Source organism: Eublepharis macularius, chromosome 14 (assembly GCF_028583425.1).
Source record: "Eublepharis macularius isolate TG4126 chromosome 14, MPM_Emac_v1.0, whole genome shotgun sequence".
Taxonomy (NCBI): domain Eukaryota; kingdom Metazoa; phylum Chordata; class Lepidosauria; order Squamata; family Eublepharidae; genus Eublepharis; species Eublepharis macularius.
Genome location: NC_072803.1, coordinates 57,466,403 through 57,480,868, shown reverse-complemented (window position 1 = coordinate 57,480,868; position 14,466 = coordinate 57,466,403). Strand labels below are relative to the sequence as shown.

The 14,466-nt window shown below is 43.4% G+C and overlaps 1 protein-coding gene across 4 annotated transcripts in view; it reads left to right on the top strand.

Moving 5' to 3' along the window:
- COQ4 (coenzyme Q4) overlaps window positions 1–7,979 on the top strand; it is a 29,112-nt gene extending 21,133 nt beyond the window's left edge. For 3 of the 4 annotated variants that reach the window (XM_054997880.1, XM_054997881.1, XM_054997882.1), the window contains 2 exons: window positions 1,049–1,142; window positions 7,149–7,979. In XM_054997880.1, the coding sequence (XP_054853855.1) occupies window positions 1,049–1,142; window positions 7,149–7,311 (257 nt within the window). In that variant the 3' untranslated portion in view covers window positions 7,312–7,979. Of the gene's footprint in view, window positions 1–1,048; window positions 1,143–4,168; window positions 4,891–7,148 lie in introns of those variants that run through there. The other variant, XM_054997883.1, reaches the window with a different exon arrangement.
- The last annotated feature ends 6,487 nt before the right edge of the window (window positions 7,980–14,466 follow it).

Sequence of the window (14,466 nt, the reverse complement as noted above, 5' to 3'; positions counted from 1 at the left end):
TACCTTATAAAACGCATAACTTATCAAGAACTGTCAAGTCAAAACTAAATTCTACTTCCTTTTGATTTCTTCTATATCCTGTAACTTTTGCAAAGTTATTAACTTCAACAGTTTACACATTTCAGCATAGTAAGAATAGCTTCCCTTCATTCCACTATTTGTAAATGTGAAACTTTATTATTCAAAAATTATGTAGGAGAGACTTGGGGAGTGAAATGAACAAATCTGAATCTTATCTTTTACAGGGGAATCTAAGCTCAGTGTCCCCTTTCTTTATTTTTTATTAGAGAAAGATCACAAGGAGACGCCGTTAGGTTAAGGAAGGTAGAAATTCCTTGGGGTAAAGTGCAAACCCTGGGGCCTGGGCCCATCTTTTTTCAGGTAGTTTTTGCGACTCGATGAATAGGATGAATTGAGCTTGTTCTTTACTATGTACTTCCAAGACAATACTAGTGCATTTCCCTATCTTTACTGACTTGCTAGGTCTTGCTAAGGTTTGGAAGTCTATTGCAACTACCGAAAAAAAATTGGCAACATAGATCAAAAAGTAAAATTTTAAACATCATTCCAAGGCACTCCAAGAAACTGTTCATAACATTCTGGCTCTTTTTGGATTCTTTAGAATTGCTTGAAAACAGGGCTTTTTTTCTGGGAAAAGAGGTGGTGGAACTCAGTGGGTTGCCCTCGGAGAAAATGGTCACATGGCTGGTGGCCCCGCCCCCTGATCTCCAGACAGAGGGGAGTTTAGATTGGGGGTGGGGCCATCAGCCATGTGACCATTTTCAAGAGGTTCCAGAACTCCGTTCCACCACGTTCCAGCTGAAAAAAAGCCCTGCTTGAAAATATAGTAGCAGTTTCTTGTCTGCTGATAGTTCAGAAATCCAAAGGCAACCTTATACTGGCCCAAAGTGACGATGCCTGAATATGTCTGCCATTCCACTGACATTCTGATTACTCGAGTGCCCTGACTCTTCAACAATTAAGGAGGCTCTCCCTCTAGTTTTAATAAAATTCTGACTTGGTTTCAACTTCTGTTGCTTCTTTTCAGGGGAGGTTACAGTAAAGTGGTTTGAGGCCGTCCAGACTGGCCTGCCTATGTGTGTTCTGGGAGCACTGTTTGGCCCTGTTCGTCTTAATGCAAGGTAGGTTGAGGAGCCTGTCAGTGAAACTTACACCTGGAATGAGAGTTGGAATGTTCCACTAGACCAGGGGTGGCCAAACTGCGGCTCGGGAGCCACATGTGGCTCTTCTAGACATATTGTGCAGCTCCCAGAGGTCTCTGAGTATTGTCGTGGCCATATATTTTATTTTATTTTAGTTTATTTCCCTCCCTTCCCTTCTTTCTTTCCATGTCTTTCCCTCCCTTTTCCTTTTTTCTTTCCTTCCTTCTTTCTTTCCATGACTTTCATATTTTCAATTAAAATGTTGGGGTTGCCAGGTCTGACTCAGAAAATACCTGGGGAATTTTGGGGTGAAGCCTAGCAAGGATGTGACATCATTTTTGTGATGTCACTTCCAGCATACTGCACCAAAACCCCACCCCTTCCTGTGATGTCACTTTCAGGACACTCCCCCAAACCCACCTCTTCATCGGAAGTCACTTCAATGCATCGTGTCTTGCGGCTGACGTTTATTCTATGTGGCTCTTACATTAAGCATGTTTGGCCACCCCTGCACTAGATTATCTGGCACTTGGACCTAACTGACCTAGATTGGGTGTTCCCTGTGAATATTTGATCAAACTCCTAATGTTTGGATATGCAGGAAACGATCTGTGGGAATGGGCCACAATACAGTCTTTTTGGAAAATACCATGTGTTTAGTAAAATTACTGCAATGCAGCCTGAACTTTGATCAGCTGCCAGTGCGGCCAGGATATATTCATGTAATCATCGAAAAATAATTCAGAATTTAAGGGTGAATATGGCTATAGCACAAAAAAAAAAAGGCACAGATTTCAGACCTCATGGTCCTATATCGATGGTTGTAGCAAAGGAAGGGTGGCAAAAGGCAATTTATTTTGTGAAGGAGCATGCAGACAACTTATATTGAATCAGATGATTGGTCTGTGAAGGTCAGTATTGTCTACTCAGTGGCACCAGTTATCCAGGGTCTTAGGAAGAGGTTTTCCACATCACCTGCTACCTGATCCTTTTAAAAGGAGAAGTCAGGGATTGAACCTAAGACCTTCTGCGTGCCAAGCAGATGCTCTGCCGTTGAGCGGCAGCCCTTCCCCAAAAGCGAACAGTGATCGATATTTCCCTTTTTAAAACACAAACCGTTAACCTGGGAGAAGTCAAACCCATATCAAATCATGAGTTGTATCCAAAAAGTTCTGTTCATCAAATGGGACTTCCTCATATTCTCCTCCTTGCTGCAACCGAGCACATTCCCTGGAGAGCTGATCAGGGGTCCCTAGGAACAGCGTTAGACATGAGGGGTCTTCCAGAAGAGGAGGGAATTGGTGAAAATCCCCCCCCCTGCTGGTGGAACATACCTCTTGTATACTAAATCACCTAGATGACCAAGAACAGACCAGAGTAGCTATTTTTCTTGATAAGCAGCAAAAAGTGATGTGAAAATTCAGTGTGTGTACGTGTGTGTGTTTACATGATTTGTGTGTATTTATAATGTGTGAGCGTGTATATAAAAGGTGTGTGTGTGTGTATCTAACGTGTGTGTATCTAACGTGTGTGTATATGTATATGTATATTTAATTTAATTTATTATATTTATATTCCGCCCTCCCCGCTTTCGCAGGCTCAGGGCGGATAACAAATACAAACATCATTAAAAACATTTAAAAACATTAAATAATACATTTATAAACATTTAAAAACATTAAATATTACAATTCATGCTGCATAGTGGTTCATACATGCCTCTGTGTTCGCATAGGGGCGATGGTTTAACCCCCCCTTCACGGGGGGGCGGGCACTGCCCGGCGTCAACCATATGCCTGGCGGAATAGCTCTGTCTTACAGGCCCGGCGAAATGCAAGCAAATCTTGCATATGTATATGTATATGTATATGTATATGTATATGTATATGTATATGTATATGTATATGTATATGTATATGTATATGTATATGTATATGTATATGTATATGTATATGTATATGTATATGTTAGAGTACCAGGGTAGGATCTAGGAGACTCAGGTTCAGTTTACTGCATGGCCTTTGGTTAGTCGCACACTCTCAGCCTAACCTCCCTCACCAGGTTGTTGTTAGGAGGATAAAATGGAGGCGGGAAAGCAATGTATTAACCACTTTGGGTCTTCCCTGGGGAGAAGATTGGGGTATAAACCTGGTGGGAGGAGTGGGGTGAGAGAAAAAAGCAACCAAAATGATCAAGGATTTGGAACACTTTCACCATGAGGAAATGCCTAAAGCGTTTGGGATTTTTCTGCTGAGGGGATGAAAAGATGACCAGAGTGAAAGAAAAGACAACAGAGCAGCGATCCCTAATGCGTTGCCCACCATTGTGTGCCCTGGTGCCCTCTTCTTACTGAGAGCCTTTCGTCCCCCAAAAGGCTCTCTAGGTGTCCCCCTTGGCTTCAGAAGGTCCCAGGAAGCATCACCTCTGGGTCTGTAGGGAGAACCCATTTGGATACAGCTTGGCTTGCAACTTCCCAATATAGAGTTGCCATCCTCCTGGTAGGACTTGGGGACCTTCTGGAATTACAACTCCAGACAACAAGTATCAGTTCCCCTGGAGAGAATGGCTGCTTTGGAGGGTGGAATCTATGGCATTATACCCTGCTGGGGGCCCTCTCATCCCCAAACCTCACCCTCCCCACAACTCCACCCCCAATTCTCCAATTTCTCAACCCAGAGTTGGCAACCCTATCTGAACATTTTGTGACTGCCCCCCCCCCAATGGCAGCTGTTTTGTGACTGTACCGGTTACATGTCTTCAAAAATACAAAAGTGCCCATAGGCTCAAAAATAGAGGTTTATAAAATCCTTAATGGCGAAGAGAGAACTTTTCCATTCTCTCCTTCAGTACTGGCACTCTGGGTCCAGACTGAAGTAATTCTGCAAAAGATTGCCCCGTGGCTCACTCGGTTATATTGAAGAGCAAAAGATTCAGGACAAACAAGATTCCTGGAAAACCGGCTAGTCCAGCAGCAAAGCATCAGACCTCTTTGTCTGTTCCTACAGGGTTCTTCTTCGGTTCTGTCCTGTTTGTTTGTTGACAGACGACTTCACACAATGAGCATTTGCTGCCCGTCAGATGCACTGGCTTATACAGCTTTAAAAGAGGATTACACAAATTCTCGGTGGATATATCTATCGGTGGCTAAACAGAATCTTCAAGCTGAGGAAGTTTGCACTTGTCTTGGGTTGTGTATAGCTGGTTTATCAGATTTATCTCCCTCTTTTCCTTTTGTGTGCTTAACTAGCAAAAATGTGTAAGATGATTATACTGAATAAACACAAAATGATGATAAAGGGGGCAATTTGGAATGTGAAAGGAAACAGGTCCAACCCATCCACCTACTGCTGATGACTAGTATAATCACTGTTGATATTTTAACTAAGGAAGGAGGAGATAAGATGGAAAGGGAGAGAGCAGATTTATTGATGTTATTGAACACATGAAGTTGCCTTATACCAAGTCAGACCCTGGAGCTGTTGAAAGTTAGTCATGTCTACTCATACCGGCAGCAGTTTTTCTCAGTCTTTCACATCACCTGCTACCTGGTCTGGGAGATATCAGGGACTGAACCTGAAGAGCTTCTGAATGCAAGGCAGATACGCTGCCACTGATCCACAGCTCCTCCTTGTTGTTTTAGTGTTTTTTAATAATTACATTTTTGTATTTCATTGTTTTATTGTAAATCGTTCAGAGCATTTGGGGGGGGGTATTCTAAATAGTAATAAACAGGGCTTTTTTTCAGGGGGAACGCGGGGGAACGGAGTTCCGGCACCTCTTGAAAATGGTCACATGGCTGGTGGCCCCGCCCCCTGATCAGGCAGAGGGGAGTTGAGATTGCCCAATCTCAACTCCCCTCTGCCTGGAGATCAGGGGGTGGGGCCACCAGCCATGTGACCATTTTCTCCAAGGGCAACCCACTGAGTTCCACCACCTCTTTTCCCAGAAAAAAAGCCCTGGTAATAAATAACAATTATGCATTCTGATTTATATTTACAAAGAGCCCATGGCTGAACGAGGACCACTCCTACGCTCTGTACAAAGGAGACTGTTTTCTCAGTCGAAAGCAAATAGTGGAGCAGAAGGATCCTGGGAGAATATTCCGATTCTGTTCATGGAAAGAAAGCTGGATAAAGAACCCCTGTTCTTGAATAGTCTTTGTGGTTGTGCCAAACACCACCTATGAGAAAACCCCACTGGGTTCAAATAGGTATCTGTATCATCCATGAAATTAGGGGGTGGGGGTGAGAAAATATTTTTAAATTCCCTGAACTTTTGGACGAAAGGGAATTTATAAATTGAGAGCGAGAATAAATCGGCATTAGAGATGAGTGCATGTTCCGCATTTCAGTTTTTCCTGCTACTTATGTTTGTCAAGAGTTCCAGCTCTCCCACTTTTCTCTGTAGGTTCTGTAGGTTTGTCTCTTGTGTGTGTGTGTGTGTGTGTGTGTATGCGGTACGTGTAGTATTTATGCATAACATGTATAATTCTGATTTATTGACTAAAAATGATCTGGAAAAAAGAATATAGACATTGAGAGGGAAACTGTGTAAGGAAGCAGAATGAGGTATGAAAACAATTACGGATTTGACTAGACTATTCTGCAACTTTCCTGTACAGTTGGGGACACCATGGTCCTTTTCAATGAAATGAAACTCGCTGTTCTGCAGCTGTCACCATGAATGCAATTAAACGGTTATCAAGAAGATCTTTTGACTCTGTAGAGAAAATACCAATGGCAGCCAGTATAAATGTTTTTTCTCAGTTGTGCTAGTTTGGGGTTTAGGCTTATTTTTTTGAGTGTTGTATAAAGTTGCCAGCCTCTAAATAGGGCCTGGAGTTCTCACAAAATTATAACTGATCTGTGGACTGCAGGAAACAGGAGCTTGATTGCCGCTGTAGCATAGTGGTTAAGTGGTTGGATTGCAAAACAGCAGTCTGCTTGTTTGACTCCCACCACTGGCATGAGTTCTGCAGGTGGCATTGGGTAAGCCACTACTCTTAGCAACAACTCCCCAGCTGTATTGAAGGGATAATAATAATACTGACTTTGTTCACTGCTCTGAGAGAGCACGAGTCTGTCCAAAAGATTAGTGCCCATCAGGGGTCATTCCGTAGAAAAAGAGCTGGAGGAACTCATTAGCGTAACTCATTAGCATATGCCACGCCCCTTGCCATCACCAGAAGTGTGTCATGAGTATAACTGATTTGCATATGCCACACCCCCTGACATCACCTATTCTGGCTGTTTTGGACACAATCCTGGCCATTCAGGGCCAAAATTGGGCCCAAAATGGCAAAAAGGGGCCCCAAATGGTCAGGATCGGGCCGCTGCTGAGCGGGATCCACCACCTGTCAGAGGCCCGATCCAGGCCATTTTGGCCCCAATCCAGGCCGAAATGGGCCCAAAATGGCCGAGAGTCAGGTGGGCGGGGCCACCTGACATGTGACCTCTTTGGGGAACTGCCAGAACTGCGTTCCTGTGCTTTTCCCCTCGAAATGAGCCCTGGTGCCCACTCATAATAATAATAATTATTTGGAAGGTGCACTCTATAGCTCCACATCTCAGCTGAGCTCCCTCCCTTCCCCAAGCTCAACCCTCCACAGGCTCTGCCCTCATACCTCCAGGAATTCCTCAACCTGGTGTTGGCAACTCTAGTGTTATATCCCAAAATATACCTCTGAACCGAACTGCTACTTTTGAGTTTTTAACTATTGTTGATTTGAATTTGTTCCCCTTTGTATTGTTCTGCAGAGCTCTCAGGGAAGCTGGGTGTAGCTTTTTAAGATGTGTGTGTGTGTGTTTGTGTATGTATGTGTGTGTGTGTGAGTGAGAGAATCATTGTTACTTGTCCCAACTTTTTGGGAAGGGATACGATTGTAAATGCACTATGCGCTATGGTCATCTAATTAGACTTTCCAATAAGAAAATGTGTCTCTTCTTGATTTCTTATATTCCCCCCACCCACATACTCTCCTTCTAGGAAACTTTACGTCCTGACTACTGATCTCATACCATGGGCTGTACAGAGCGCAAGCAACGCCAGCTGCATCCTACATTTCTATTATGAGAACCGCTGGGAGCAAACAGTGGAGTCCCTCCGCAACGAAATCGGGATCCTGCCACCTCCTGTGATTTCTGTGTGAATTCATGCTGAGGAAAAGGAGTAAATTCTGGATACAGCACCCTCCCCAAAACAATGGATTGAATCCTGGCACACATGAAATGCTTTGGGTCAGCTAGAGTATGGATCATCCAGCTGAGAGAGACTGATCAAGAGCTATTGATTTGGTAATTTTTGTATTAAAAAAGAGAGACTGAATTCAACCCCATAAGTGGGTGTTGAATTATGCAGACGTCCCGTTTGTACCCCCTCCCCCAGCTGTAGCAGTAAATCATGGAGAGAGACATGTTCTGCAGAGAATGGAACATAACATGCCATGTATTGGCTTTATTTATTTATTTAGGATATTTCTATGCCACCTCTTCAGAGTTCTGCTTAGGGCTGCTTACAATCGAAAACATCACAATATAAAAACAAGCCATTAAAAGCATTCCACTGGAGACAAGCAGCATAAAAACTGTCGTACTACAGACATCCTAGGAGGGGCAGAAAAACTGTCCCTCTGTGCAAGAAGCTCTCCCTGCCATGGTTCCTTCTTGTGCAGGAGTAGGGAAGAACAGTCTGTGAAATAGATGTTCCCTGAAGAATGAAGGGACAAGGGAATCTTCAGGAACTGACCGCCACTGCTACAACAGAGACTTGTTCTGTACCCTGAGGTTTGAATTCTCTAATAAATCCTTCTTGCAAACATACTGTTTAATTGGTTTGACATTTTCTGGTACAATGGGCAGATTTTTTCCACCCAGATCATTCAGGGTCTCCCCTGACATTAGCATCACACTGGCTGATCATCGCAGGATAAGAAGAATGGACATTTTAGTGCAGCTGTAGCTTGGAAACTTAATGCAAAATTCTGTGGAGGGCTGTTCCCACTGGGCTTAGAAATTGTTCCTCATAGGTGGTGTAGATAGCAATGAAGGCCCAGGTTTTGCAAAACGGTTTTCCAGATACTTGGCTGCAATAGCAGAGGGAGCCTAATTCATTGTTCATTCTAAAAAAGTGGCCACCACCTTCATCCTACCTCATGCATACTTGGGATTTGTATCTAAAAAACATAAGATATATCAGATTGCACTTCCAACATCACCTCCACACTTAAGTTTTTAGACCTCATGTCTGCCTGGGAAGTTTGGATGCCCTCAGGCTGTGCTTTCTCAAAGGCTCACAAAACCAACAAGGTGTTCTGTCGGGGCTATCAGCTGGCTAGGTCCTTCTGAGGCCAGCATAGCTATCTTAATGGTACCTATCTTCCTTACCTTCTGACAGACTGTAATATCTTTATATTAAGAGGTTTTTAAAATTACTTATATCTCACCTTTCTCCAAATTGGAGACTCAAAGCAGCTCTTCTTGCCTACTGGTAATCAGTCGAAGTTCTCTTCTCCTCTAGTTATTCCTCACAACCCTGTAGGGTAGGTTAGGCTGAGAATGTGTGACAGGCCCAAGGGGATTTGACAAGTTTCTATGGCAGAGGGGGGATTTGAACCTGGGTCTCCTGCATGAAGAGGTGGAAGACCTTGACTAGTCACACATACTTAACATAACCTACCTCACAGGCTTGTTGTGAGGTTAAAATGGAGGAGGTTAAAATGGAGGAGAGGAGACAGTGGGTCCCAACGAGAGAAGTGGGTAAAAATGAAATCAAATAAATAAATACCTCAGACAGTGAAGGAGTGGGGAGACCCAAATGAACCCCCTGAGGAAGATCTTAGTAAATGGGTAAATTCATATGGGAAAAGATTATTCTTCGGGTATCAGACCATTCAGGGCTTTAAAAGTAGCCATTTGAAACCACCTGGGAGCTAATTAAGCTGTTTTCATTGTACAGAATGGTCACCAATGTGGTATAGGGGCTGGAATAGTGGGCGGTGACTGGGGAGTCCAGGGTTCAAATCCCCATTCAGCCATAATGCTCATTAAGATTGCCTTGGGCCAGTCACCATCTCTCTGCCTTGCCACTCTTATAGTGGTGTTGAGAGGAGAGGATAACTTCAAGAGGGGGGGGGGGCTCTACATATTTTTTTCCCTTGAGATTCCTCATTTGTGGAGTGGAGCAACAGAAAATTCTCTGCTGAAGGTGATTATGAGGCCTTTTTTTTGCCAAAGGAGCAGTAAGTTGAATCCTTAGTGTACCCTTTTGGTGGCAAATGTGTTATTTATTCCTTTCCTCCATTTTGTCCTCTCAACAACCTTCTGAGGTAAGTTAGACTGAGGGAGAATATTGACCCCAAGATGTTCACCGAGTGACCTTTGTAACTAAAGAAGGGGTCATTTGAGCCCTGGTCTCCTTAGTGCTCAGCACTCTTCAGCCCCTTACCACGGGCTAGGGTGAATGGTAGAACATGGGCAACTGCTGTGTGCCTTGATGCAGTTTTACCTCAGAACTAGTCCTCTAGTTTGCCTCTGTGCTGGAGCACACAAGGCAAAGCAAGAGGAAGGAGCAATGGCCAAGTGGTGTACCGCAACCAGGCCCATAAACTCTCCTAATCCTACTGAGCTATGCCACCGTCCATGGCTGCCGGTTTCTCAGGTACGCCATCCATGGACTGCAAGCAACATGAACCAATGGTTTGACCCATTTCCACATCCATCCCCCATAAATGAGCGTGATAACCTGAGGAAAAAAGCCTCATCTCTTCAGTTTACAATGTTATGAGTAAAAAAGGCTGTGCCCAATTTAGCAACTTTAGCTCCACCTCATCCCTTCAAGGCTTGTATCTCTCTTCTCCACTCACCTCCCCAAACTGGGTGAACAGCTATGCTAAGGCACCAGTCTGTCTGTCACATTTTCATTCCACTGTTCCTCCAAGGAGCTCAGGGTAGTATTTGTGGAGTTGTCCTGTCTTTCATTTTACCTTGACAACAACCCTGTAAGGTAGGTTGGATTGAGAGTCTCTGGTTCAAGATCAGTTAAACGTTTGGGCTGAATAGACATATGTACCAAGGTCTCCACAGTCTTTATCCCACATGCTAACCACTGCACTGTACTACCTCTTTTTGTCTTGTTCATTCAAGTTTTTGCAAAATGCAAATCAAAAATTATCCTAGTTTAAAAAAAAACTCTTTTTTGAGCGCCCCAGTCCTTGAAATGGAATGATGTTTACAATTTAAAACTGTAACGTGATAAGCGGTCCCCAAATTCAGCCCTTAGAACTTACAGATAAACTGATCTAGTAAGACAACGGAGTCACTTTTGAGTGGAGTTGGCCGCCAGCCCGGTTAGTGTGTTTGCTGTAACTGGTAAAACTAACTTGCCCATCTGGTTTTGTGACTTTATTATCACTAATAGTTTTCAGAACACAGGACGTTTTATTTTGAAATCTTGTAATGGCACTTCTCCTAAGCCAGTGGTGTAGCAGGCCAATTTATTTCCATTCCCCTTTTTAAAAAAACATATTACAGATAGGCAACAACGTAAAATTTCTGTAACCCAAGAACACAACACCATCTTCATCAACAATAGTTATTTGAAAGATTTTGAAGAGTGAGAGCTTCAGCTCTGCAAAGTTAGGGTTGGCAGGGGATGGCGTCTGGTGGCCGATTGCAGATTGGCAAGATTTTTAAAAAGATTATTATTTTTATTTTATTTTTCAAACAAAAAACACCATTTAAACTACATACATAACACAGACTATTACATAAAAGAATAAAGAAAGGAGCATATGATACAAAAAAAAAGATTAAACAAGAAAGAATTAAAAAAAACAGGCCATGTTGAATCAAACTGTTAATGGAGGACTTTTCAAATTTATCTTTCACTATATAAAACATTTTTAATGGCATTTAATGGTGTCTGATAGGGCGGACTAGAAATGCAATAAATAAATAAAATATGGAAGGTTTTTTTTCCAAAACATTTTATATATTAGAGCGCCGGGTTTGATTCCCCACTCCTCCGCTTGAAGCCAGCTGGGTGACCTTGGGTCAGTCACAGCTCTCTGGAGCTCTCTCAGACCCACCCACCTCACAGGGTGTTTTGTTGTGGGGATAATAATGGCATACTTTGTAAACCGCTCTGAGTGAGCATGAAGTTGTCCTGAAGGGCAGTATATAAATCGAATATTGTTGTTGTTGTTGTTGTTACTACTACTACTACTACTACTACTACTACTACTACTACTACAAATCTAATCTCTTTTCCATAAATTTATCTTTCACTATATAAAACATTTTTAATGGCATTTAATGGTGTCTGATAGGGCGGACTAGAAATGCAATAAATAAATAAAATATGGAAGGTTTTTTTTCCAAAACATTTTATATATTAGAGCGCGGGACTCTAATCTGGAGAGCCGGGTTTGATTCCCCACTCCTCCGCTTGAAGCCAGCTGGGTGACCTTGGGTCAGTCACAGCTCTCTGGAGCTCTCTCAGACCCACCCACCTCACAGGGTGTTTTGTTGTGGGGATAATAATGGCATACTTTGTAAACCGCTCTGAGTGAGCATGAAGTTGTCCTGAAGGGCAGTATATAAATCGAATGTTGTTGTTGTTGTTGTTACTACTACTACTACTACTACTACTACTACTACTACTACTACTACTACTACAAATCTAATCTCTTTTCCATAACTTGAGGAAGAGTTCAGATAAATGTTGGTATTGGTCGGGCTTTTTTCTGGGAAAAGAGGTGGTAAGACTCAGTGGGTTGCCCTCGGAGAAAATGGTCACATGGCTGGTGGCCGCTGAGCGCCGCGGAGGGCAATCTAAACTCCCCTCTGTCTGGAGATCAGGGGGCAGGGCCACCGGCCATGTGACCATTTTCAAGAGGTTCTGGAACTCCATTCCACCGCATTCTGAAAAAAAGCCCTGGTATTGGGTACTGTTCTGATTAGTATATGAAATGAAGTCTTGCCATGTTTCATAAAAATCTGATATTCTGGCATTAATGGGAAAAGTCTGATCAGGATGTTAAGTTAGCCAAAACTATTTTATCCCTACACCCTGTGCAGCAATGGGGATGTTTCCCAAATCCTTCCCGCATGCATTTCCCTCAGATTTTGAGGTTCCAAAATACCTGGTCTTAATTCTCGAGGACAATACCGTCCTTTCTCAGGAAAATACAGTCCATTGACAATTTACTGGACAACACCATCCTAGCAATTATGGATATTGATGTTCTGTACACCAACATCCTACATGTGGATGGACTGCAAGCCATCAGGAATATTATCCCAGACAAAACCACAGCACACCTTGCTGCTGAACTTTGCCACTTCATGTTTACTCACAATTACTTCAGATTTGGTGACAACCTATATCTACAGGTCAATGGCACAGCCATGGGCACACACATGGCACCATAGTATGCTAACATATTCATAGCAGACTTGGAGCAACACTTCCTCAGCTCCCATCTGCTAAAACTATTCCTGTACTTAAGGTTCTTGGATGACACTTTCATCATTTGGACCCATGGGAAGAAAGCCCTTGAGAGATTTCACCAGGACTTCAACAACTTTCATCCCACCATCAACCTGAGCCTGGACCACTCTACCCAACAGGTACACTTCCTAGATACCACTGCACAATTACATAATGGACAGATAAGGACCACCTTATACCGGAAACCCACCGACCAATACTCATATCTTGATGCCTCCAGCCAGGGCTTTTTTTCAGCAGGAACGCGGTGGAACGGAGTTCCGGAACCTCTGGAAAATGGTCACATAGCTGGTGGCCCCGCCCCCTGATCTCCAGACAGAGGAGAGTTGAGATGGCCCTCTGCGCCAAATTCCCCTCTGTCTGGAGATCAGGGGGCGGGGCCACCAGCCATGTGACCATTTTCTCCGAGGGCAACCCACTGAGTTCCACCACCTCTTTTCCCAGAAAAAAAGCCCTGCCTCCAGCTACCCAAAACATACTACTCGGTCGATTGTCTATAGCCAAGCTTTACGTTACAATCGTATCTGTTCCAATGCTCTTGATTGGGACTCTCACTTAAGCGCATTTTGGGCGCTACAGTACCCACCAAATAAGGTGAGGAAACAAATCAACAGGGCCCAGAAACAGCCTGCTTCAGGACAAACCAAAAAGAACCAACAACAGAACACCACTGGTTGTCTCCTATAGTTCCCAGCTCAAACCTATCCAACGTATCATCAGCAATCTACAGCCCATCCTGGAAAACAATGCCTCTCTCTCACAAGCCCTCAGTGGAAGACCTCTCCTTGCCTACAGACAGCCCCCCAACCTTAAATGACTTCTCACTAACAACCATGAACTGGCTAACAGAGTCACCAACACCGGAACCAGACCCTGCAACAGACCCAGATGCCAACTCTGCCCCCATATCTACCCACAAAATACAATTACAGGACCAAATGGTGTCAACCACACAATCTCTGGCTCTTACAACTGCTCATCCTCCAATGTTATCTATGTCCTTATGTGCCAACAATGCCCCTCTGCTCGGTACATTGGACAAACCAGCCCAAAAGAATAAATGGACACAAATCTGACATCAAAAATGGCAATATCCAGAAACCGGTGGGAGAACAATCTACCAGGACACTCTATCAAGGACTTAAATGTCACCATACTTCAACAGAAACAGTTCAAAAGTAGAATCCAACAGGAAGCTGCTGAATTGGAATTCATATGTAAATTTGACTCAATCAGACTTGGATTGAATAGAGACTCCGGATGGTTATCTCATTATCAGAAATAACTGCCTTTCAGGCATTCCATTCAGATTCAGTTATGGAGGGGTCACACCCAGCCTGTATTGTGCACTCCACCTCTTTCATGACTTTTGCAACTGATTTTGCATCTACTCCCCATTCCCCTCACCACCTATATATCTCTAGCCACTTTCTTCATACCCTCCATGCATCTGAGGAAGAGAACTGTGGTTCTCGAAAGCTTATGCTACAATAAAATTGGTTAGTCTTAAAGGTGCTACTGGGCTCTTTACTATTTTGGTCTCAGTTCTGAAGCTGAACTGCTGATAGATCCTCCAACGTTTTTTGTTTTAATTTCTGGGTTTTATTCCAGTCATTGCATTTGAGCTGTTTCCCACAGTTTTAACTTGCTTGATGCGTGTATTGATAAAAAGCATCTACAAATATTATATGACTATACTGATTTTGGAATCTGGTCACTGTGTGGCAAACTACCAAATGGTGCCCGGTGGGGCAGGATATTGCCTACCAGTGTGTTTCCTGGTGCTTGCTTGCTT